Genomic DNA, 27,132 nt, shown 5'->3' with positions numbered 1-27,132 from the left:
CAAACCTTTTTGATAAGGATCCATTAAACATGGTTTTGCTGAATTTTGACCGATATTTCCTTATTGTCAACAAATCTCATGTGCAGAATCAAGCCAACAATGAATTGATCCTACTTATAAAGGTTGTACTGATGTTTTTTGAGAAATGTACAATGTACAGCATACTACAAAGTCAAGAGGTTGTGATATGTAGCACAACAAGCTAGCGAAGCTCTGCAAAAGGAACCACGTTCCTACACATGCACAATGGCGTCTGCTGTGCAAGAAACTACTCTTCGAAGACTGAAATATGATCGCTGTTATTAGTCTTTGGAGCCATTTCTAAACAAACTAACGTGCCTAAATGTTTGTGGCGAAGGAACTTGTCACCCAGTACCACAGTGTGGCTCTACGGGTCTATAGCACAGAGGTATAAGATACTGTATATCAGGGTTTGGAGACAATACTTGTGAGTCAGTCCATTGTTGGTTTGGCACATGAGATTTACTGACAACATGAAAAATATAGAAAAGCAGCAGCCATATCCTTTAAAGACTGATACCAATATATCTGCAACAAGCTAATGTCGGCTGACGTCCCATCAAATGTACTGGTCTAGCTCTAAAGCACGTGTTACTGGTTAATGAAGCGTAAACGATGCCACCACAAATGGCATGCAGCTGTGCGATGTGAAGTTATGTCTAAATTTTTTTCAAATTCAAGTGAAAATTAAGCAAAGCTGAATTCTTCAACATGCAGTCTGCAGTGATTTTCAGCCACAAATCCAAAACAAAGCATAATATCAAAGCATAATATCACACCTCTAGCATGTAAAACCCAATAACACCCATTACATTACATTACATTAAAGCAGGAACACCTCAGATCCCGAGAGGCCCCTTGACCTTTCCTGAACTATTTCTGAGGTGTGAATATTAACATTTGACAGAGGTGGAATATCATTTTCTCCCTGTGGTTGAGTGCTTGCCTTGAGAACATGTCTGAAGCTGTCTGAATATGTTTACCTGTAGGTTACAGTAGAAGCAGCTGGAATATGACAGAGGAGAATATATCAGTGAGGATCAGGTTAGACTAGTAAATAACTACTGATTTTAAAACAAGGAGGCAGTTCTCTTTGGGTTGAAAAACATCTTTCTTTCCCCTAATTCTCCAAATTTGTCTTCTTCTCTCTCATGCTACCTCACATGATCCTTTAATTCTTGTTTTCCTTTCCAAACTTCCTATTATACTCCCTTTCCCTGCCCTTTTCTTTTCACAACTTTACCTCTCACTGTGCTTTGCCTTCACCTCCTAACTTTTCTACCTCCATTTCAGCACTTTTAAGCATCCTTTTATGTCTCTTTTTGTCCCTCCTTCCATCTTTCCTATGTCTATCCATCCATTGATCCCATAAAGTCTTCCCAGAGAGTTTAATAAAGAGTTAGAGACACATCAAAGCTGCCTGCGTTTGGCGAACTTGTGCACATGTGTGTTAAGACCAAACCACTGCCTTTTATAGGGGTTCGTAGAATTGACAACTTCATCAAGTTATCTCTGTTTTTCTTCTCTTTCATATGCACACAGGTGGATATCAAACATGGCTGGGCTTGCAGCTAAGTAGCCACACAGCAGCACACAAACAGCTTATTTGTGTGAAATGCAAGATGACTTTCACTGTGCCTCTGCTGCAGGCAGAGGGGCTATTATCACACTGCACCACGAGAGCAGCAGTCTTCATTTGGTTTGGATCTTTGCCTCCAGGAGGTTGTATTTCATTTAAAGTTTCTCTCTGGACCCAAACTGATTCAATGTTCTCTCAGAGGCTAATTTCCCTGCTTTATTGGCTATTTAAATACAAGTGTCTAGTATTTCTTTTACAAGCCCAGGGGGAAACAGGAAAATACTTTGGCAGTATAATGTAACCCCATAAAATTATACATTTTCCAGTTCAAGTCCATCTCCTGTATTTTAACTCTCAAATTACTTAAATCACTAGACTGGCAGTTATTAGTATATTTACGGTAAATCAATATAAAGATTTATTTCGTCCCAAAACATTGTTTGGTGGGTTTTATCCACATCTCTGTTTGAATCTCCAAAATATTTTCAAGAGCTGGAAGCCAAAAACTTTCGGCTTCACAAAGCTACCCCATAAAAAGGAATCACCTCTTCACTTCACGTCATAAAAAATGGGGGGAAACTATCAGTGGGGTAAAAATATATATATATAGTATTGTTTTTCAACAAATTTGCATGAAATTTTCAGCTACATTTGGTTAATCCTTCCACTCATGCCATAATAAAGTCTCGTTCAGGAACTCTGTGAAGAAAAATCCTTCAGGAGTTATTTGATATAACACCCCAGTTAGCAGATTTGATGACTAAAGAAATATTCGATTAGGAAATATTTGATAACTCAGATTTTATGCAATGCGACCTGGATTGATGATTCAGTTACTGTACGTACTGGTGATAGCTGCTCAAAGACAGGAGACGAGGGAAAGAAGGGAGGTATAATTTGCATGACTCAGCTCTGAGGTAAGGGCATTCCTACAGCTGCCTTGCCTCTGCACATACTGTAGACCTACAAACATCTTAGCAGCATCTCTGTTTATCTGAGGAAGCTATGGAGAAGGTGCAGCAGGGAAGAGGGGATCCCCCAGAGAACAAAAAGTCCTTTGCCTTACTTCTCTCTTATTTGATTCCATGAAGGTTACAAAGTGAGACACACATTAATGATTTCAGGGGATTTGTGCAAATATACTGAATCATAACTGCAAAAGAGAACTCCATAATATAGAGTGTGGTTCTTGAAGTGAAAAGATTCACTAAAAATAATACAAAAGCATTTAAAGAAGTCAGTTCCATGTTGCATTTTTGCGTCACAACATATTTGTGAAATCAAAGGGCACCAAATTTTGTTCAAGACAGATCTCAATCAGATTGTTCTCTGACTATCAGTGATACAAACGTTCACTGTCCTGCCAGGTGAAGGCGATGATTTGAGTGCAATAACCCTTAAAAATAGCTTAAAGCAATACAGCGTTTCTTTCCAAAGAAACCATCAAACATCATACAGGGTGCATTATTTAAGAAACAAAAAGCCTACCTTGTAAGTGCAGCCACACAGGCGGTGCAGCGCACTGCTGCATGCAGTCTGCACACTTGCTGAGGATTTCTTGCAGAGTTGATGGAGGAGCCCGCGGTTAAAGCATTAATTAAAGGAGACTCTTTTTTGCACGTTGTTCTGGTTACTGCAAAGTTTCAACCGGTGAAGCACAGATAGAGAATACCATCAACTTTTGCTGTCGTCACCTCAGCTGGTGAGCTCTGCAAAACACCACAATCCTGAAGTACCTGTCAGCACCGACAGAGAGAGAGAGGGGGAGAGGGAGAGAGAGAGAGAGAGAGAGAGAGATGCTGCCTTCACGAACCGAGATAAAACTTCGTCCGCATCACATTCAAGCACTTTTGCAGAATGACAAACAAAAATGAACAAAAACAAGTGCAAGTCAAGGAGGTAATGCTAATTAGTTTGAAAGCCCTGTAGGAGGAATCTTTTGTGTAAAAAAATTTATATCATCACTCATATCTATGAGCCTTCTTTTCTTCTTGAATCATATCTGCTGTATCTGAATATTGATCTTGATGCTCTCCTCCTCATTGCTGGTATTTTGTAATTGTCCCTTAAACGAAACTAAACAATGAAAATGCCATAATGCAATAATGTTTAAGCACAAAATTCTTATTAGGTGTTTTAAAGTGTTTAAAGTTATTTCAAGGTGAGATTGAAGTATAGAGTCTGTAGGCTGCTTATCACTGAATTGTTTGCAGGTGGTAACTGTTACGCACTAACTTGGTGTTACTGCAAATTAGCTACTTGTTCTAGTGTTTAACATTTCATTAAAACAACACAAGACGTTGCATCAAACAAAGGATGGAAAATATTTATCGCTAGTTTAAATGGCAACTCTAAAATACCGTTACTGCGTTAACGTTACATTAATTACCAAAATAATTAAAAGTATTTTGTCTAATCGTCTGGAACAAAGAACATTTTGTCTCCAATATAGTCCCAATTTAACACAAAGTACCGTAGCTCAGTTGTGTTAGGTTAGTTGCTGAATGTTTTTGCCACAAAAATATGTCATCTGCATGTGTAAATGTAAAATATATTTTGTTAAGTCTGACCCTCTTTTTCATTTTTGCGCACCCCTGCCCCCCTGTGGTATTTTTAAGCAACTGCGTCAATTGGACGTAAACGTGCCTTTCTGCTGCCGATATGAACTGCAAAACATACAGTATGTACAGTACATTGCACATTATGTAATAATGTTCCTTCGGCTCCTTATTTAGATTTTTTTCAGCACATACCATCACCTGCTGGATCCTGTGAGAAATGCTCCTCTCACTTCAAACTTTCATGCAAAATGAAAAAAACAAAAACCACCAAATGTTCACGTGTAAAACTGTTATAACCGCTACATCCTGTATATAATGCATTTTTACAAAGGAAACGTGTGGCTGAATTATTCAGCTGACTATTCACTATAAAACACTTTTTTTCCCCAAAAAACATTTCAAAGCATTTTAGCAGTTGGGCCACACAAAGAAAATTCATTCATTCATAATTGTGACTGTGAATCTTACTTTTTTATGTTAACATACAATTAACATTACATTTACAAGAGTATAGCAAATCAAGTCAAACTGAAATTGAATTTATTATAAGATGTAATAGAAATTAGACTAAAACAAAACCAAACACCAAGACACCAAAAACACCAAAACTGATCTTCGTCCAGGTCCATCTCTGAGTTTACACAAATGGTGTGAAAGTTTGTGCCAGTTGTGACACTGGAACCCACAGCACCAAATCCTTCTGGGACCTGAGGAGGATAAGCCTGTCTGCACTGTCCACACCACAAAATCATCCTGTCTGGTTTTTGGCTCTTTGCAGCTCTGTGGCATACTCAGAGAGAAAAAAAAAACAGAACACATGAAAGTAAAATGCTGAATTTTGCAGTGGAGGAGGAGGAGGAGGAGCTGGACAGCATGGGAGGGGTGGTGGAGGCCTGCCAAAGGTTGGAAGCTGCACATACAAAAAGATATGACTTAGACATGTCTCAACACATTTACTGTTTTATTATAGCTGTTAAAAATGCTGTTTAATGCTTTTACATATATTATATCAAAGGTCTCCTCCACTCAAATAATGTTCTTATTGTTCCTACAGAGGAGTTTGACACTGGAGGGCTGTTTTCACATTCATCTGCTGAGGACGGAAAGTTACTCTGTGCTCATTGCAAAATAGAAATGCAAATGCAAAACAGAAATACTTGCTCTATCAAAACAATTAAGAAAGCTTTACTTTCCACTAAATGATGACCCTCAGGAAGGCTCATGAGGGATTGTGTGATGCTTGGGGTAAACACAGAGGGGCTTTGAGAGGCAGAAGAAGGAGAAGAGGGAGAAGAGGGGGCTGAGAGGGCTGAGGGAAGGTCACAGCTGGTGGCTGGAGGGGTCTCGAAGGCTGGAGTGAAAGCCATTTGGCAGGGTAGAGGAAGTTGCCACAGTGCTGGAGTCTTTGTCTCTTCAGATATGACCTTGGGTTTCCATTCCTGCTGCACGGTGGTCCACCTGTTTGATGACATCTGACATCTCCTGCGCCGTCACCACCTGCACATTCCTCCTGACCTTGCCGGTGTTACAGCTTTGGCTGGTTTTGGCCAGGAGGTGGGCCAGGTCTGCAGTTATGTGACTGCATGCAGCCAGAGGATGGGTGAGGTAGGGATTAGAAGGGGGATTCTTGGGCAGGGCAACTGGGGAATGGGGATGTTGAGATGGGTGGGTAGCATCAAGTGATAATGGACTTAGAGGAGCTTGTGTGGGGGTCCCAAGCCGCAGTCTAGAAGGAATGACCTGTGACCAGTCAATGGCCGTTGGGTTCATAGGATAGATGCCACACCCCCTGAACCCAGCCACGACCACCTTTCAATCCTTAAGCCTCTGGTAGGAGTCTCTCAGGACCCTTGAAAACTCCTCTAGGAGACTGAGAACAAGTTGCTGACAGCTGACAGATCTCCTGTACAATCAGAGAGGTCTTCCTTCAAGGATCCAAAGAAAGTCACATCCAGAAGCTGCAGGATGTGGGGAGTGTGTGGTGGTAGGGACAGGAGGAAGACCCCCTCCCTCTCTGCTGCATGCACTAGCTCTGGATCCACCTGTGACTGGTGTCTGTCCATTACCAGCAGCAGCAGGCCCTCATGTACTGCAAACTTCAGGAAATTCTCTGTAAACCACTTCTTCAACAGCCCTCCATCTAGGTCCCCCACTGGTGACATCCCATGGAGTGCATCAGGTACTCCTTCCTTCAGGCCAGGACAGTGATGTGGTCTTGTGTTATCTTGACCTACCTTTGTAAAAGTTTGGTTTGGTCTCTTGGGGAACTTTCTTCTTCTTAGAGTCCAACTGAATCCTGTCTCAGCACAGCTGTAGATCTCAGGAGCATTCTCCCTCAAGCCCTTCTCCTCCAGGGTGGCAGTGAGGAGCCTGAAGTCCTCTATCGGCTCCCTCTTCTTGCCAGATTCCTTTCCATGATCAGTGGTGTCTGAGGTCTGGGTGGCAAGACAAAGGCGGTTCTGCTCCCTGAAATAAATCCACCACGTCTGGCCATGCATTGTCTTTGTTTTGTCTGGATTGTGAAAGTTGTAAATGGCCATAGCATGAGTCAGAACCTGAGACCTTGTCAGTGGGAAGCCGTGACTTGCAGAGCACAAACAATACTCCACCAGTGAACTCTCATCTTCAGCCGTAAGAAGCTGCTTCAGCTGTAAGAAGCTGCTTCTGGAGCCAGTGGCCACCCTTCCACTTAGATGGTCAGTCAGACTGGACTTGGGGACCCAAAATTGCTTGGCTGACGTTAAGAAGGACACCTACGTGCTTTTCAACATCTGCCCATACTATGACAACCACAACGCATCCAGCTGAAAGTTACCAGTTAACACGGTTACTGGTTAAAGGACCAGTGTGTAGAATTTAGTAGGCACCTGAGGCTGTAGTTTGCAACAAACTGAATTCAACTGATTTCTGCATAAGGAGCAGGTTCCCTTCCATGGAGACCGCCATGTTGCACTGCCATGTTTCTACAGTAGCCCAGAACGGACAAAATGTCTCTACGTTCACTTTATTATTATTATTGTTATTATTATTATTGTTATTATTATATTCTCAGGTAATTTAACAAACTCAACTTTTGATACTTTTGTCAAGCATGCTACTACAATTACTAAATTACTAAGTTCTAAGTAAAATGAAAACTTCTTGAAGCTTCTCCTGCATACAGCTGCATTTTTAGGATTTAAAAAAATATTTAGTTGAGAACTGCTCTTAATTTTGGTCTTTAAGTTATAAAAATATATAATTTAAAACGGGAAAACAGTTATGCACAAAGGTGCAAAACAGCCTCAAAATAATTAGATGAAATGTCAACAAATGACAGCCTTTCTCACAATACAAAAAAATTAAAAAATTTAAGAACAACTTACACAGTAAGTAAAATTAAAAAACATAAAAATGTAGTTATGCATACAGACATATATATAAATACATCCTTGCCTTTGCAATACATAAACATGCATAAACACTTTATATATAGTGAGTCAAATGTGTGTAACAGCATTTTTGCTTTTATTGCAGTTTTTTAAAAAAATCATAACATACAGGTCAACCCCATTGACTGTTTATATACAGTTAATGATCAACCCATAGGTAGAAAACATATACATATCAATGGATCCACCCTTAATTTATGACATCTTGATAGCCAATGGAAACGTCTGACGCGATACAGGCAGGTACGTCAGCCAATGAAAATCAAGAGGGGGCGGGAGCACTGGTGTTGTGATCGACTCTAACTTCCTGCTTTGCAGCGTGAAATATATAAACCGCAGTAGCGACGCAAAAACCAAAGTAGGAAGAGAGAAGAAACAGAAGACCTGGCAGCAAAAGCAGGTAATTTTAACTAAGAATCTTTCACTTTCGATACGCACCGACTTCATATTTTAACTAGAATGTGAATAAAGAGATGATGAAATATGTTAATATGAGTTGATTCACCCGCTGCTGCTCACAAGACTGCGGCATGTGATATCGATTAGAGGGACACACACAACCATTGTACAGTTTCATACAGTGAAAGCTTACATTTAACATCGTGGTTAGTAGTTTTTCATTAGTTAAACCTGTGTTGCTCTCTTTGGTCTTATTTGGGTACTTTAGAAATTCGACAAAATGAAGTATTGTGATTGTTTTAACTGCATACATCGATAGTGACAATGTGTTGATATCAATCTTAATCATTCCTCCTGTTCATACTGACCATTGGAAGTTCCCTTCACAATGTACTTACAATGTAAGTGATGGGGGCCAAAATCCACAAACCTCATTTAGTGCAAAAATTTATTTAAAAGTTTATGAAGCTAATATGAAGTTTCAGTCCAAATGAGTCAAATCAAGTAGATATCTTTCAACGTTAGTCTTTTTAGTGCCTGTGTCCTTCTTTTTGTTACTATACTTTCACCACATCTCAACACTATCCAAGGAAACAGAAAGAGGGAATTTTATGCTAAAAAGACTGTAAATGCACAAAATTTTTGCACAAAATGACTGTGTGGACACACTGTGGATTTTGGCTGCCATCACTTACATTGAAAGCACATTTGAAAAATTGTTAATCTTTCCTTTTAGGGAATATTTATGGTGCTTTTAGAAGATATTTCAGTTAGCTCAAGTACGGTAAGTTTTGTTGGTTTTCATTGGTGACCAAACAGGTAGACTAAAGGCAGTCATTGGTCATTTGCATTGACCAACAATAACAACATCAAAGGGTCGGTTTTTCAATGTTTTAAGCTCCACAAAAAATTCTATTCGCCTCCATTGTATTGAGATGGAGGCTGAAATGTTGGAGACTGATCATGTGAAATTCAACTTCTTTTCAATTTCAACTTTTCACACATGAAATGTCTGACAACCACATTTGCTTTTATATGAAATTTATCACATACACAATGATACAACATGTGAATTCATTACATGTAAGTAAGGGGTTGTACATGTGATATTACATGTGAAATTGATGTGTATGTAAAGTACTGTGCAAAGGTTTTATTCCCTATAGATGTTTGGATTATTATCCATCATGCAGTACCATCAGGGAGGCATCTGATCGGTCCCAAATTCATTCTGCAGCTCGACAACAACCCCAAACATACAGCCAGAGTCATAAAGAACTATCTTCAGCGACAAAAAGAGCAATGAGTCCTGCAACAGATGATACAGCCCCCACAGAGCCCTGATCCTCAACATCACGGAGTCAGTCTGGGATTACATGAAGAGACAGAAGCAACTGAGACGCCCGAATCCACAGAAGAACTGTGGCAACTTCTTCAAAATGCAGGAACAACCGACCTGTCAACTACCTTGAAAAACTGTGTGCAAGTATACAGAGGAGAAATGGTGCTGTTTTAAAGGCAAAGCATGCGTCAGTACTTTTCTCCTCACTATACTTTTAGTGTCTAAAACTTTTGCACAGTACTGTATATACCCTATGTATGAAAATAAATACCACAGGAGACAAGTGAGAAAATGATTGATGATGTTTTTTTGTATGATGTGATATCAAAAAAAACTTTTTTCTTGCATGGCGGTAGGTATCCTGCTGGATTAAGCACAGATGAAGTGGTGGAGTGAATGGATTTCTCGCCATCATAGCACCATCAAAAGAAGAAAGAACAGCATTCAAAAGCTAATAAGTATTTCCACGTTCTGGTGAATTAAATCAGCTCTCCAAGTGGTGCAAACATGGTGCACGTCTACAACTGTCACCCTTTCGCCTCACAGCAGATCCTACAGGTCAGTGGAGCCTTGTTCGTGTTGCTTCAAAGCATGTCTGTTTCTTTATGTAATCAATAGTCACAGCTGATCATTTTGTGTAACTTCTCGCTCTCTCTGTGACTCAGGTGGAGCAGGAGCCTCGACTGGTCTGCTGTGGAGGTGGAGCCCTGTTCGTGGTGGCCACTGGAGGATGCAAGGTTACTTTAAAACCTCCATATTTCTCTTTCTTGTTTGTCTGAAAATAACTTGTTTCCAGTTATCTGTATGCACATAATTCCAGTAATGATCCTTTTATAACATCTTTTATGGCTAAGCCCCCAATAATGACCCCATAATATCTATCGCCTCGACAAATTGTGGCATGAGTCACTTTTCTGTGAATGTACTGTTATCGCTTACTAGATATTATATGTTGTTAAATATATACATAGAAATATAGCTGCAAGCAGCAATTGTCGTGGTCCAAGCAGACTGCGAGCATTTGAATGCTTGTTTCTTATTTAATTGACAAGAAGCGAAACTTGATTTTCTTTAAAATAATTCATCATGGTCATCACTTCATTCTGATGCTTTGTTGAAGTATATAAATCTACTTTAAGAAACATTTGATGTAGCTCATGACCTTCAGTGAAGACTTTGTTTCACATGACTGCATTAGTATTGAGTTTTCATTTCATTCAAGATCTGGAATGCATCCCATGTCCAGTAATTTATACACAAACACTGCTGCTATGCGAGAAGTGTCAGAACTTATCCTGGAAAATGCAAAGATTCAGATCACGTGCAGGATGGCAAGAGAGGGATTTGAACTCATAATCTTTGCATTCAAAGACAACCATCTTACCACTCAACTACTGAGCAAACCAGATCACTATTATGTGTGTGTATAAGCATGGAAAATACAGAGGAACATGCCTAGGAGGTTTTGACTGGAAGAATTATGAATTGAGTGAATTTCTGTTTATGTGAGTTGGATATATACTCTTTGTAGCATTTTACACAAATAGGATATTTGAGATTTGTCACGGGAGATTGGGAATTTGAGTTTGGACATTGAAAAATAACAAAAGATATGGCTTGTCAACTTTTAAACCACCAACCAATTTATGAGTGTTGATGTAAAACTGAACTTAAGGTTTAAAAATGTATAATTTCGAAATGGATTGACATATCGAAATTGCCTTAACAACTTAAGATCAGTGAAGTCTGTAGATGATCCCGACTAAGTTTTGGGACGATCAGCCCAGCGGTTTCTGACAAGATGTCGAAAATAGGATCTTGAGAAAATAGAGAAAAAGTCCATTTAAAAGACATTTTCAGAGCTGAAGACCATTGGAGCAAAGATGCAGATGAACTGAGAGATAAAATGATAGAATTTTGACTAGAGGCCAAGCTGTTTTCAAGATAATTGCGAAAATATAAACTTTATTATTACAGCACCACCTTGAGGTCAATGAGTGTTATTTTATGTGCCTGAGTTGTGGGGGGAATTTGCAACCCACTAGCCAATTTTGGTGTTTCTCAGTCTTACGGGTTTTTTCTGCACAAACATTTTTAGCGAAGAAGAAAAGAAACAAAAAGAGGAAGAAGAAAAAGAAGAAGCTGTTTCACTGCTTTCGCCCCTAAAACACACAAATGTAACACAATCCAGATGCAAAAGAGGAAAATGTGAATGACGGGTTTTTCAAGATCAATGTCTGTATTTTGAGACTAAAATAAGTCATTGTCTTTAAGTTTGGCTATTTCCAAATGATGCATTTCCACAATAATTATATATTTATCGAGCAAAAAAGCAAATGCATAAGATCAATTTGAAACACTCCACTAACATTCAAGGGACAAAGAGAATTAACACCGAGATGCACAACTATACCTTCAGTAGCAGAGCCTGATAGCTCATTAAATGGATATCCAATTAATAAAAGGCTAATATGAACCCTTATATATCAGTGTATATACCTCATAAAAACATACACATGAATGTCTGCAGATTGTGGGAATCGCAGCACTCATCACTTAAGCTCAGTTCTTAAGAGGTGACCTTTTCCTGCAGGACACTGACTGTGTTGTGTCATCTTGTGTTGTGGTGAACTAAGGTGGAGGCCTACAATCTGGAGGTGGAGGGCTGCCCTCTCATCTGTCGCTTCGCCACCATGGGCACGGTGAGGAGCATGCAGCACAGCAAAATAGGTAAAGACACTTTCTTCTTCCTTTGTCAGCCTCTCATCATAAAGACTGGTTTCCATGTGTAGCAGACTATTTGAATCCTTTTATTTTGTATCCGAGAAAAGTTATTAAGCAGAAGTGGAGAGAGGAAGAGAGAGACCACTTGAGAGACCACTTTCACATTGTGGCTTTCTTTGCTGCTTCGTCTCTCCTCCCTCTCATCTAGGAGACTATTTGGTGACCATTGAGGAGAAGAACAGCGCCACCTACTTGAGAGCCTACACCAACTGGCGGTACCAGGTACACACTGATGATAACTGGAATATAATTTCCAAAATTACAATCAGTCTTCTGTATATGTTTATGTATTGATTATCTGCTTTTATGCATGGATTGTACTATATAAATAAAGTTTATTATATGATTATGATTATTTCTTGCCCCATGTTTAGGCTGAGGAAAAGGCCCGTGTCGGGGTGCGCTTGTTGGGTCACCTGCTACGTGGGGCGTCTCAGAGGGGCGGAGTACAGATGGAGATCATTGAGATCCCTATGTCAGAGCGCCCTGTCGCCGTGGCGTGTTGCTCGGTAACGGGTGACCTTCTGGTCGGCTGCGAAAAGACTCTGGTTCTGTTTACTTTGAGGAGACAGAACCAGCAGAACCTGGTAAGAATCCAACTGTTAATCTGGGATTTTAACTCCTCTGTGGATTTTATTTAAATTATCTCCATTTTGAGACACATTGGCATATTTTCTTGATGTAATTGATGTTATGATGTAATTCCTGTTGAAAGAAGTTGTTGGAGTGGTAAATAACACAGTGAGGGATCTCTAAAGTATAAACCAGTTAAATATTATTCATTTGATTCAATTGTGTCCATTTTATTGCATCTTTAAGCTCTAAAAAAGTATTAAAATATCAAACATGGTATTATCTTTTCATCAGGTTTATCTCTCATTTCAACATGTTTTGTGTCTTTTATATATTACCTGCTGTAATGAATATAAGTTGAATCTTATTGATACAGTAAATGTTTTAATGTCATATTGTTTCTTTCTCTGGAAAAACAAGCAGAATCAGAGTCAGCAGAATCCTCAGAGCCCCTGGCCAAACACTCAGCAGAGCTCCAGTCAGAGTCAAGGTAACTCAAGTCAAGTAACACATAGATGTGAACATGTGAACACATTATTTGTAGGCATTTTGTATTAAATTAATCCTCACATAGAAAATTGTCATAATTATTTGTGCACTGAGACTAAGGGACAAAATAAAGTTCCTTTATGCAAAACAGCTGTGATGTCATTTGATTCTCATCACTGGTCATTGATGGGTTTTTACACATCTGAGAAGAGACCAGTGTGCTCATAAACAATGCATATGCTAAAAGGCAAGTGGTGAGGGCAGTAAGAGCCTGTGATGACACAAAAAGGTCGACCTAACAGACTCTTGTGCTTCTTGCTCCTAGGTCAGACCTCAAGTTCAAACCAGAATTTTTCCTTTTTGGACTTTGAACGCTCCGTCATCCTGCATCTTCCAGGAATGAAACCAAAACAGGTAATTAAAACCTTTTCTTCACTTTTTCCTTTTGTTGTCTTGTCTTCATAGTCTATTTATCTGTTATACAATTATACCAGTAAATAATATTCATACTAGCTGTTGTGAGAATGTGCAGATTCCCATCAGTAGGTAGCGTTCATACTAACTACACTGTGTATAACAATATAACTAATTTCTTAAATTTCTATACACATTCCTAACAAAACATAACCCATAATAACTGTATTTGACATTATTTGTGAGTATTGTTCAATTATTACATGCATTAACGTCTTAATACAGTATCAACCTTATATTTTCTCTATATTCTAGACCAAACGTTAAACCAACTTTACGCCCAATGCTGCATTGATGTTGTTTTTACATCCTCTACCTTTATCATCACATCATATTGAACAGCTGTATTTGTGTTGAATAGGCTTACGGTAATACCTGGCTTAGATGTTACCACTTTATTACCACAACACCTGAAAGTGGGGGGATAAAAAAGTCTCGTTGTCTCCCCTATTCTTGCGCCAGTGTGTCAGTCATGAGAATAAATGATCGATAGAGGAAAAATCCTAAAACATTCTTGATGAATACTCAAACATAAGACTGCATAAGCATTTGCAGTTTGCAGTTGGCCTTGGTTATTCTAACACCTCATGTGTCCCCAAGGTTGCGCTGTGTGGAGGATATGTGGCGATGCAGGCAGAGCTGGAGGTGCTGATACTGAAACTGGATGCATCCACTGAACCTATAAGCCTGGAAGAATCATCGGACCCACAAAAAAGTGGTAACAACACACACAAAACGTCATCAGTGTTTGTTAAGTTTTTGACTTCATCACTTGTTGGGTTGTATTTAGTTAGTCAGTGACATCACTCAGGTTTCTAAAAGGATGCTTTGAGGCCGGTTGTGGTTTTTCGTCAGAGTTGAGCTGAGATTGGACCGACAGTCAGCAACAAAAACAGCTGACTGTGATGGGCTGGAGCATTATAATGACTCTCAAATATGACACATAGTAAAAGAGGTGACATAAGCTCTGAGGCCCAAACTTCTGGTGTAAAAAATGTTTTGACTTTCAAAGTAGAGTTTGGATGATCTTCCACTTAAAGCCATGGTTGCTTGTTTTGGGTGCAAAATGTTGACATTTCATGTTCAGTGGGATCACAGCTACAGCTTTCATAACTGCGATTTTTATACAGTTTAAATGCTCACTGTTTCTTTTTTAATATATTTAAGGGGCTCAAAACAGGAAAATCACATTAGCGAAATACAAAACACTCAACGCCTTACCTCAGTGGTCCCCTAACTGACACAAATTAGACCTTGAACCCCCATTTGTGTATTATCATTAATATTATTATTATTATTATTGTGCCCGGTTCCACCTTGAGAACCAGCGCCTTACCCGTAACAAAATCCTTCCCAAAACAAAATGAAAAACACATAAAAGCAGCTCTTTTAAGCTATTCATTTTTGCCGAAAGCTGTTGAATATATTTATTTTTGGCTACCATCAAGCTTTAGGGCGTTGCAGCACATGAGAAAAACATTTGTTGTGTGTGTGTGTGTGTGTGTGTGTGTGTGTGTGTGTGTGTGTGTGTGTGTGTGTGTGTGTGTGTGTGTGTGTGTGTGTGTGCGTGCAGCAGATTATCCAGAAGACCAAGCTGACTTTCTGCTCCTCCCGAGACACGGGGAGTTGCTCGGCGACAGAGCTAAAGACTGTGACATCCCCGTCAGCATTGAAAAGACCGGACTGGAGGACAGAGGACAATACACACTGTCCTATGTCCTCTTCAGGTGTGTATATTTTTGAAAAGTGGTCGAACTTTAGATCTTTACAATCAGGCTGTTTTATTACTGAGTGAGGTATATTCAGCCTGTGTGATTTCTTTCCTGCAGGCGTTTTACTCCAGACTACTTCCAGGGCTGCAGTGTGGAGGAGACACAACTTCACTCCCTACAGCTCCACCCGCTGTTCACCAGTGAGTTCACTATACAGTATGACAGGAAGAGTGTCTGTATAAAAGCAGCACATTTTGTCTAATAATGCCTTCTCATCTCATAAGAACCCACTGTTTTATTACAGTTCAACCTGAAATGCTGGGTATTATCCTTCTTTATATTCTAGAGAAATATTAATAAAGCAGTGCATGGTAAATGTTCAAACAAACATATATATATAATAACAAATATTCAAACCAGTTTTACATTAATTTAATCACACATCAATGAAATCCCTGTTTTGTCCTGCATCATATTCACTACAAAACTCATTAATTTTAACAAGTCACAAGGTCTCATCTTCAGATTTATTTTAAGGACTTTGAATAAATGTCAACAGCTATAATAATGTATAAATGATGCTGATTGTTGCTCTGATATCAAGAAAAAGACTCTTGATTCTATGAAATTCTTGAAACACGTTGATTTGCAGATCATAATTCATAGGTGGCAGATCCACAAGAAAAATGTTGCTTCTTCTTTTTAGGTTTAATTTGGTTTGTATTGAAATGGATGAAATTATGTCACCTTTTAAAAACACTTGAAAAAATGATTTTAAGACTCTATAATGGACAGATACCTTCTTATAATGGAGATTTATTCACAATGTTCTTACAATTGCACAGATTTATTGCTGTAATATCAAAAATTGAAAAATGAAGTCATATATAAGCGTGTATTGGTCGTTTTAGTAACTGTATGTGGTTTGATATGAGTGTGCATGTGTGTCTGCTGACGAAGACCTTGAGAGTTGGCTGAAAGCTGTGGAAAGCTAACTTATTAACATTGTTTCTGTCTCTGTCTCTCTGCAGGTAACCAGTCAGTGTCTCTTGATGAACCAGCGTGTGTCTTCTGCTTCTTCTCACTTCCCAGCGCCGGCTACCTGTACAGTCTAAAGGGTGGAGTTGAGCTTATCTCAGCCTATCAGTATCCAGAGAAGGTCCTGGAGGCGGTGCTAACAGACCATCTGCTACACGTCATAACCAAGTACGTCTGCAGCCCTGATTTAATGTAGATATCGGTGCGTGTCAGGTCAGTTTTATTTATACAGCCCAGAATCACAATATGTACAACGTATGATCTACATATGAGCTCTATCATCAGACTCTTTATTCAGATCAGGAAAAAACTCTAAAATGCCAACATTTGATACTAAGTAGTGGTATAGTCCTAATTTTAATATTTAGTCTTCTGTAAATGAAATTCAATTATTTGTCTTACTTCAAAGATATCAGGCTCAGTAATAGACTAAATGACTTAAGATGTCTTTCCTTATTACCCAGGTAGAGCTGGGAAACATGGTTGAAATCAATATCACATTATTAATAAGGATATTTTCTGATACAGTATCATGACAGTTGACTAACTGCATGAACTGTGTTTCACTATTATGCATTAAATGGGTAAATGTTGTTATTTTTTTAAATACAAATTGGTTGGAATCATTAAATTGGACGGCAGAATTTTATAGAAAGATAACATGAGATGATCACATCACTATGATGCTGAAAGTCAGATATTGAATTATCACTCAGCCATATAGTTTCTGTTTGAAATACAGCACACGTACTGTACATGTGTGTATTTATTTCTGTTTGTGTGTTAGGAGTGCATTGCAGTGCTTCACGGTGCGCTGTGCAGCAGTAGCTGCCAGGATTGAAGACCCTTACATCGATACCACCATGAAGGTATGAGCCTGACCTTTAACCCCACACCGCTAAACCAAAACTCCTACTTAACTTTTTGAATATTTTTGTTTGGTGTAGTTACAGACACAAGTATATTGAAATGTGTGTGTGTGTGTGTGTTTGAAGGCCTGTCCACCCCCCGCCCTCGAGGTGTGCGCGCTCAGGATGCAGCTGTTCATCGGCCTGCGCTCCGTGTGTGTCTTCGGCCGCCATGTTGTGCTGCTCTCCACCGCCGATGCAGAAACGCCAGAGGAGACCGAACGCAACACACAACGCAGGGGCCTGTATGTCACACACACACACAAGCAGTACACACACTAATACATGAACACACACATGACTATGATACTATTTGATCACACCTTTCAGTTTTAAAACCAGCGTTGAATATGTCAGATAGAAAGACAGAAATCTCCCTGTAGATACAGGAATAAACTGAAGAGAGATTGGTGGTGTGTGCGTGTGTGCGTGTGCGTGCAGGCATACATGCATTTATAAACCTGTTTACTGTGTGTTGTATTTTAGCGAGTTGAAAGAACACACCATGCTGACTGGTATTTTCCTGGCGGTGGGAATCGATCCCGCAACCACGCCGGCTCTGGAGAGCCTTCTATCACGCCCCTTCCTGTAAGACAAACCCCAACCCCCCCCCCCCCCACAGTCTCAGTTGTCACTTCCAGACCAAGCTGCAACGCCAAGACCCTCAAAATACTCACCTAAGCAGATGATTATTAAAGGAATCATGAGAGTAACTCTTATTTTAAAGGAATATCTTGACAGTTTGGACGTTATTTCATCTTTAATGTCTCAAAACAAAAAGCTGTTTTCTCTCAGCTTCCATTGAAGCAGCTTGTTTGTGTTGTTGCATTCATCACTGAAATAAATATTACTAGCCAGCAAATTAACAGTGGTGATTCGCCTGAACTGGACTATCGGTGTAGAAAGTTTTTCCCTACTTCATAAAAATCCCTTGTGAGGGAAAAATGGACACAAGTTCAACATGTCAAGATATCTCTCCCTCACCTTGTTTATAAGATACATTAAGGTACAACTTTTAAAAAAACATGGAGGAAGAAAATGTAGCAGGACATTTGAATGTGTGACAGCGCAGCAGTAATAGAAACAGAAATCCCTGCTGAGCCGTCAAAATAAATCATTAATATTCAGTAAATTCCATCAAATAAGAAATTTGCATCATTTCCAACCTGAATTTTGTAATTACGCAGTTAGTCATTGATTTACATTGGTGCCATTAATCCAATAATTACAGTCACATGTGTTTGATATAAGTGCAGTATTTAAGGAATGACAAACCATTTAAGAATTATATGTAAAATGATTATATGTAAATATTGCAAATCCATCGCTAACTAAGAAAAATCTTTACTTTTTGATTATATTTGAAAGCAGCCAAATCTTTGCCTGCCAGTTAAAGGTCATTTAAATTGAAAGTATCCACACAAATGCCCCCAGACGTTTACTAAGATAGTTTAGTTTCCCATCAATGACCAGTGATGAGAATCAAGTTTCCCGACATCGTTTCACCTCCTGTAAAGAGACTTAGAAACTAGATGGCAACATATTAACAATATATTAACAACATAATAAAACATCCATACAGGCCATTAAACAGCCAGTGATTATAAATTGTCTTCAGTGAGTTAGACTTTGCAGCTTGGTCTAAAAGTGACAACACTTCCTGTTTTAGTCCCTAAATCTAGCCGACCATAACCTGCCTAACCGCCCTCAGTGTGTGTGTGTGCCTCCTTGTTCACAAACTAATCACGTTTGGAGTGAAATTAAAAAAGACGTTTTGGATTTTGTTTTGCGCTTTTATCCAGCTAACTTGTCTTTTTTTTTTTTTTTAAAGTGAACACACATGATAAATGACACAAGCATGTTTAGGTACCTGACTGTTGTGTGTTACATCTAAGTAGTCAAACTGGAGCGCTTTCTCCAGAAACGGAGAAATACTACACCTGTTTTAGGCATCACCAGGCAATCTATGGACGTTACAATAGACTTGGTTCATAGCAAAGTTAATAATGGCGACTAAACACACAAGTTTTCCAACTATCATTTACATCTCCTACTTTAGCGCTGGCAATCTCTGGTAGATTGTAAAATATGCCTGCTTGTCTAAAAACCAACCAGCTGCCATTAAACACACACACACACACACACACACACACACACACAAATCACATGCACAGGAGCCCCAGGTTACCTTTTTACCGTGTTAACATGTTCACTAACAGTTCACTAACTGTTTGTCTGGTTATGTATTAGTGTACTACCATTTTAGTGTCATACACGTGATGTATTATCTAGCAACTGTAACCAAAAGGTTGTTCTTCTCTGGGAGTATGATGGTGATGCAGATAGTATCCATTATAAGAGTGAACAACTGTCTCTAATACTGTAGTTTGTAACGCATGTGCAACTCAAGCTGTAACATTTTCTCCACTTGGTTCATGTAAAACCTGTGAAGTGATGTTCAGTAAACTGTTTGTGTGTGTCTTGAGTGTATCATCATTGTCCTGTGGAGACACATCCACAAAGATAACCAGATCAAATCATATGGGGATAAATAGGAATGCTGTTAGTTTCCTATGGATTTAATGTAACTTTAAAATAGAAGGTGTTCTGGATAAATGGCTGAATCCCAGTGTCTGGGCCAAATCACTGATATGTGGGTAAGTGTGACACGGCTTGTCTACATTTTTACTCATTGTTCTTTCAAATTGACATAAGTGATTTAAGGATTTCCAGGTATTTTCCAGCATTTTCAGGTTTGAAGATTAGCTAAACATCTCCTCAAAAAGTCCACATCGTGTTCGTCAGACTGTGAGATCATGACACCAGACTCAAGGATTCAGCTCATCTCTCTTTTGATCATACTTATTGTTACCTCTATGTGTGTAACCTCTGACCTCAGGAGCAGGAAGTGGACAGTCTCTTCTCCCAGAGAGACCAGCACGGCCGGACACGGATGGAACCTCTATGTGGTTGACACCGTCTCCCCCATCACTCTCTACCAAGAGATGGTAATACAGACATGATCACTTTATTAACTGTTGTACAAAAGTCTCAAAGGCGCAATCTGAATGCCTGTACTTGTGCATGTCTTGCATTTTTAAGCACTCAGTTACAGACAGGGCCTTGATGAGATTTTTTTTCAGTACAGATGTGTTTGTGTGCATGAACACGTTCCCGTGCTTGTCTCACTTCTCTCCCTGTGTGTCAGGTTGAATACAGTCAGCGTTATGCAGAGACCAACCCGCAGGCCCAAAGTCTGCGACACCTCTTCAGCGAAGCTCACCTCCTCCTCCGCGCCTCCTTACTCCAGCCGTCAGAACAGAGACAGAACAGCGAGGGCGACCCCGCGGCGTCTCTGCAGACAGAGACAGACAGACAGACTGAGAGACAGACAGCTGCGCAGACAGAGAGACAAGAACTGGAAGAGGCGTTAAGGGAGAACTGTGCTCAGCTGGGAGACTGTTTCAGCAGGTAACACTACACACACTCGCACTAACGGACACACATCACTTAAAACAGATATAGAAATATAGAAATCATCTCTTATCTATGAACACTCGCTCTAATATGGCACTGAAACTGATGCCACACTTTCAAATTTGCAAACTTGGGGGACAGACCTCTTAAATATGTTTATATATGTATAGTTTGTTTGTAGGTATCTACGTTTAGTGCATATATATTGTAATATTTTTTCATGTCAGACAATGAACTTCTATCTAACTTCTATGCACATCTTGTTAAATGGTTGATGAACTGTGAAAACAGCAGGTACAACGATGGGAATAAGTCCAGGACTTAATTGTTTTATCCCTGACAATATTTGATATGTTGTATTTTAAAATATATTAAAGTTGTATCAATAAACCTAAGCCTAAAAATCTTAAATAAAATGATTTAAATCTGTAATAGTTATTGTAAAAGCAGACTGATGAGCATGTTGGCAACATTCAGAGTTTGCATGTTGTCTACTAAGGGTTGTTTCTTCCTTAAAGTTACTAAGTATATGCACAATTTACCTTAATGCTAAAAATTACCCCATTGTCATGTCTTCAGATTCGGTCCAAAACCTAAAAATATTCTATTTACAATGACATAAAACAGAGAGAGACAGCGAATCCTCACATTTGAGAAGCTGGAAGCAGTTGAATGTTTGGTATTTTGAGTTGACAAATGATTTTCTGATGATCAATATTGTTGTTGAATTGTTTCGGCACTAATTCCTCTCTTTTCCCGTCTGTAAGGGGCAGCCAGAAGGACTGTCACCTGGCTTTGCCCTACTACAGGATGTCTGGTCTGTCAGTCACAAAGGTCATGGCCAGGAACCGCCCCCTTCCCAGCAGCCCTCACTCCTACGGATCCGGCTTCTTATTTTACCTGAAGCATTTCCTGTTAGAAGAAACAGAGCAGATCCTCAGTCAGGTAAATAAAAGCTTCACACTTAACACAAGCAAGTTCTCCATGAATACAGCTGAATTTTTATGTTAACTACTTTAAAATACGTTGCCATAGGTTACATTGAAAACTCACAACGAGATGGCCACAATACAACCTGTAAATTGTGTATAAAACATGTAATTAATTAGTTGTATCGTTTCATGTTTAGCACTTTATCAGCTATTGTCATAAACACTTGCACCACCTGAGAGCTTAAATAAAACAACATAAAAGAAAACACAAAAAAAACTCTCTCTGCAGGAAGCAGCCGATGAGGTCATAGACATTTTCAGCCAATCAGAGCCCTCGCAGCTCGTCAGCGTGTGCGCCAGCCCGTCCATGATAAACATCAGTCCTGCTCGGACGGTGCAAATCTTACAGCGTCTGGAGGACAGCACCGGCGTGTTGGTGCCACTGACAATCACCATGGCAACCATGATGCTGCGCTTGGACGACCTGCCGCAGTACACGCAGCTGATGGAGAGACACACTGAGGTTAGAGGGGAGAGGGGAGGTGGTGTTTTTGATTATTTTGCTTTCTTTTTTCTATGGTGTTTAGGGCTTGAAGTGTTTTTGTTTGTTTCTAATGAACAGTATCACAACTCTTCATTGAAACTACACGTATGATGTTTACGAGTGAAATCTTCATACCACATGGCCGCATTATTCCATCAAATGAAAATGTCTTGTGCATCATTTGCATATATTTCCCCATACATTGAAACATTGTAAACATTTAAACATACATTCAAAATTTAAACTTTGGGACCGCCTCTAGAATTTAAAATAAAGTTCTGTTAGTTTGGACAATGTTTGGCTGCCCAGCATGAATTTAATGACTTTCAGGCTAATCAATGGTATTTAAAAGGTTAAATAAATGAGTTTAATACATAAATTGTTCAGTTAGTATTGTAGTCAAAGACAAATGAATCAATAATTGTGAACATAAACTCTAGAATGAGAAACGAGAGGTTAAAATGTAAAGATCTGCCGCTTTCTGTGTGTGTGTGTTTGTGTGTGTGTGTTTAGATGCTGCTGGTTTACGGGTTCATCGAGGAGCCGAGGCTGTTGCTGCACGGCGGAGGTGGAGGCCAGCATACACCCATCCATCCCACAGCGCTGACTCAGCAGCTGGCACGCTCCCAGCCAGGACTGCTAGTGGCTGGCATGGTCGCTCTGCACGAGAACAGCAAAGTTCAGCTGGAACAGGCGGACCATATATTCAAGGTGTGTGTGTGTGTGTTTTACTGGCACCTGGAATTTAGCTGGAAACAGCTATGAGTCAAATCAACCCACCTATTTGTCACATTGGTTAGCCATATTGCTTGAAATTTACACACATTTTGTTCCTTTTGATCAATCTTCAATGGGAGTTTTTGAAAAAAGTAGCAATAAAAACGTGTGTGTGTGTGTGTTTTGTAGGAGCTGGGCTGTGAGAACTGCTTACAGGTGGATTTCTGGGAGGCGATGCTCATGGCCTCGTCACAGGAAGCTGTCATCCAGGAGCTTCTGTTCCGATTGGCTTCTGTCTACATCGACCGACTGACACAGACAAACTCAGATACACACACCAACCCGCCACACAAACGTCCAACACGCAGGTCACTGAAGAGCGCCGACGATCTGGTACAGTAGCTGATATTAATGCTGTTGTCTTTGTTTATCTCCATGAAACAGCCAGATTCATTAAAACCGATTCAAATGCTAGCTTTTCTTAAAGTGACTGTGTTGATACAGGATTTCTGGTGATATTTGACCACCATCTTTAATCTATTGCCCAAAAATGTTCATTGTCTTAGACGTCTGGATGTTTGTGTGTGTTTCAGATCAATTCGTGCACCCATTACGGTGCTCTGTACCCTTGGCTCACTGTTCTCAGTCCAGCTCACAATACCAGCTCCCAACACCAGGAGGCGTTATGCAAACTGCAGGTAATTTGTCTATGAACAATATCAGTCTGCTTCTATAGCCTCGTTTCGACCAAAAGTAACTAATCTCAAGAACTAAACTCTAAGTCTCTGTTGTGCAGTCGTGTCCTTAAATTAAAAATAAAGAAATTACAGTCGTGCTTGAAACACAGCATTCACACATGAGGAAGAAACAAGACAGATTTGTCCTGTTGTTTTTTGTATTTACTTCTGTATTAGTTGGATGTAACAAATGAATGAAAAGGAGAAATACAGTGGAGGGAAATGAAACTAAGACCGTGTGTTTCCACAGTAAATCATCTGTTAAGTGTTTGATGGTCGTTTATTTGTGCTTTAGAACGTAACCACCATGAAACAATCAGAAAATAACATTTTATTTCTCTCATTCACTGGCTTTGTTCTCTCTACCGCAGCTCCCTCTCCTCGCTTGACCTCTCATTCGCTCACTCGTGCTCTCAGCTCACTAGCGCTCTCTCATCTTTTTCAAAAAGAGTCGGGAAGCCGACAACAAAGCCTAACTTTACTTTTAACTTTATCAAACAAAGAGAAATGTCCTCCCCTCATCCTAAACTGGTCCTAAAGCGAAACTAGAGTACTTCTTCGTTTTATGAATGAAGCAGTACACAGCAGTACCCACCCCAGAGCAGGGACTTTTCTGGGGATAAAACAGTCTCCCTGGAACTTCATTTAGACCCTCGTCCCTCCAGTGGAAACACAGGTCAAGGAACTGAGATCCTCAAAAAGTTCTTAGTCCCTGTGGAAAGCTTATATGTTCTTCATACTACTATATGTTCACAGAAACAGTTTCCCCTGCGTATAGTCATTCCTTGTGTATATTTCTGAAGATTTTTGTGTTGTTATTTTGTGTAAGAACACTGAGAGCCACTAAACTGGAGTCAAATTCCTTGTATGTGTAAATATACTTGGCCAACGTTATATGTATGCTATCTATTATATATGTTAAGTTGCTTCAAGTTGTTTCATTTACCTTTGTCCAGTGATTTTAATTAGATTTATTCCTGTCTCTCCTCTCTCTCTGCAGTCTCTGCTGTGCGGTCCGTCCCTGTCTGTGGGCTCCGTCGCTCCTCTGTTGGAGCGTCTGTCAGAGGAAACCTTATGGGGCTTCAGCCTGCACCTCCTCTGCTCCACCAGAAGGGGGCAGTACGACAGCAGCATCGAAAAGCTGCTGGACCGCTGCCCTCAGGCCATCATAGCCTACGCCAATCACCAGTTACAAGACAAAAACATGGTCTGTACTGAGTGGCAGCTTTAACTGTGTGTTAACTGTTTACATTCCCCTCAATGGGCGTCATGGCTGTATTTATTTATTTATTTATTTAAGTTTATATCCAGTTTTTCACCAAATATTACACTGTCTGTCTAACTGTCTTGTCTTTTCTAATCTTTGTAGGTGTTATGGTGGCAGAAGCTGCTCCCAGAGCTTTGTAACCGGACAAGAGCTGCTTCAGACAACAACATCCTGCTGGCTGCTCTTAAAGGTAAAAACTCAATTTGGCTCTTTTGGCTGCTGACGTGAATATCAAGCAGGTTTGACAACTTTCCTGGACAAACTAACAACAAAGTCAGGAACACTGGAGGGAAATTAAATCAGGGTTGTAATGAGGACGCTGAAGTAACGTTCTCTGTGTTTTATCAACCTGGGAGTGTTGAAAATGTACACACGTTAGGAATTTATCGGGTGATTGGGTGATCGTTTCAGACTATTTATATTTAGATTTGAATATTTTTTATGCCATACAGAATAAAGGATTCAATATTTTTCTAAATGACGTTTATTCCTGGCAGTAGAGAAAAGGTTTGAAACAGTGTTTAGACCTTTCTGATAGTAAATTTATTAACAATAATTTAAATTTTTATAGCTGAACAAATAAAATCCATTATAGTGTATTCAGTTTATGTTGCTGTGCAAAGCAAAAGGAAGCAACAAATGACAAATGAGCAACGTTATTACTGCAACAACTACATTTTACAGCCATGCAGAGCAGCATTAAGCAATAAGGCTTTGATAAAGTACAACTTTAACCAATAATATTAATGTAAGTTAAGTAAATTGGTAATATTACACACTAAACACATAATCATCAATAATTTAATAGCACTTTGTTAAAAAATACTATTTATACTCATATTTAAGTATTTTTTTTTTCTTTTTGGTGTCTGGTCAGAATATTCTGAGGGAGTTCATTGTGTATGACCTCACTATTTCTAAAATCCTGGCTACAGCCCTGAATTAAACTCACACCGCTCCATTATGACCTAGTGAGTGAGCGTTTGGCCTAAATCACTGCCTACATTTTTAAAAAGTATGTCATTTCTACAGAAAATTGAAAGTATGACATTGAAGAAATTGGAGTTGTCAAAGAATATCTCAGAACCAACCGGGTTGTTTTGGAGCCTGCATTGTACAGCATGTGACTTTCCGTGCCAACAGAGACACTGGTCGTGGTTGCCATGGAGATGAGCCCCACAGAATTCCTGGAGCTGATACCTGACGACGGCACGGCCTCGTACTTCCTGCCTCACCTGTTGACATGTAGCCAAAGACACCTGCTGGTTTGACAAACACACGGTTGACCTGGACGTAGCCGTCAGACCTTCATTCATCCACACTGACGCAACAAAGCAGTTTGCGGTTCATCAGTTTGATCAAACAACCCGCAGTAATGGTTGTTGAGGCTGATTCAACCTGGTGACACTCAGATCATAATCCTGACTATCTAATCTCTACACTACAGCCATCCTTTTGGTTATCTGATTTGAGTATCAAGCAATGAAATTAATCCTTTTACAGTATTAGTGCTTCTGGTGATGTATTCTCTGTTTATTTCAGCTGATTAAAGTAGATGTAGACGAGAATAGGATATGAAGGATTTAGGTCCTTCTGCAGGTTTCTGTTACTGGGAACTACACAGTCCAGTTTATATTATGCTTCTCTTTTCCTGGATTTTAGTTTGTTGTTTGGATTTTGCTTTATATTTCTGAGTTGTGGTTGCCTATCATATTGTAATATGCTGTATTATTGTAAAATTTTAAATGCTGGTACTTTTATCACAGCTGCAGAGAAACATTTTTAAATATAGTCCACCGGTAGCTATCAGCTTCTTTAATGTCTAGCCACTGTGATGATTTTTATATATTTATTTCTATTTGAGCCACTATAGATTTTAAGTTTGTAACCCTAAAACCAGAAGTTTTAAGCACTTTTTAAAATATTTTGTCCTCCACTGGAAGCTTTTTTTTCATTGTATGCTGAGATCTGTGGTGAATAAACACCTGAAGAGTTTCATGTTTTTTTTTTTCTTCTGCAACACAAAGTTTTCAGATCGCAAGAAAATAACCTTGAAATCTTCTAAAGTGTGAAATCTTTTCACAGCGGTGAAATGGTCGTGTTTGTCACTTGAGCAGGAAGTATTTTGGATTTTACCCAAAAGATTA

General features: G+C 39.5%; 2 protein-coding genes across 2 annotated transcripts in view; one reads left to right on the top strand and one right to left on the bottom strand.

Annotated features, from left to right (window-relative positions):
- The window catches only part of bcar3 (BCAR3 adaptor protein, NSP family member), an 82,720-nt gene extending 78,978 nt beyond the window's left edge, over positions 1-3,742 (bottom strand). The window contains exon 1 of the mRNA XM_042416465.1: positions 3,089-3,742. The gene's annotated coding sequence lies outside the window, so the exon portion shown is untranslated. The remainder of the gene's footprint in view (positions 1-3,088) is intronic.
- A 4,168-nt stretch (positions 3,743-7,910) lies between these two features.
- hps3 (HPS3 biogenesis of lysosomal organelles complex 2 subunit 1) lies at positions 7,911-26,981 on the top strand. The gene is made up of 25 exons (XM_042416467.1): positions 7,911-7,992; positions 9,690-9,891; positions 9,999-10,070; positions 11,970-12,063; positions 12,266-12,339; positions 12,492-12,704; positions 13,111-13,180; positions 13,505-13,593; positions 14,254-14,371; positions 15,227-15,380; positions 15,483-15,565; positions 16,397-16,571; positions 17,191-17,272; positions 17,399-17,556; positions 17,798-17,899; positions 20,211-20,319; positions 20,520-20,782; positions 21,556-21,733; positions 22,010-22,243; positions 22,778-22,975; positions 23,171-23,374; positions 23,575-23,679; positions 24,719-24,925; positions 25,088-25,175; positions 26,129-26,981. The coding sequence occupies exons 2-25, from the start codon at positions 9,841-9,843 to the stop codon at positions 26,254-26,256; spliced, it is 3,249 nt and encodes a 1,082-aa protein (XP_042272401.1). The 5' UTR covers positions 7,911-7,992; positions 9,690-9,840; the 3' UTR covers positions 26,257-26,981.
- Positions 26,982-27,132: the final 151 nt, after the last annotated feature.

The sequence above is a fragment of the Thunnus maccoyii genome, chromosome 7, assembly GCF_910596095.1.
Source record: "Thunnus maccoyii chromosome 7, fThuMac1.1, whole genome shotgun sequence".
NCBI classification, from domain to species: domain Eukaryota; kingdom Metazoa; phylum Chordata; class Actinopteri; order Scombriformes; family Scombridae; genus Thunnus; species Thunnus maccoyii.
This window is presented reverse-complemented; position numbering and strand designations above follow the sequence as displayed.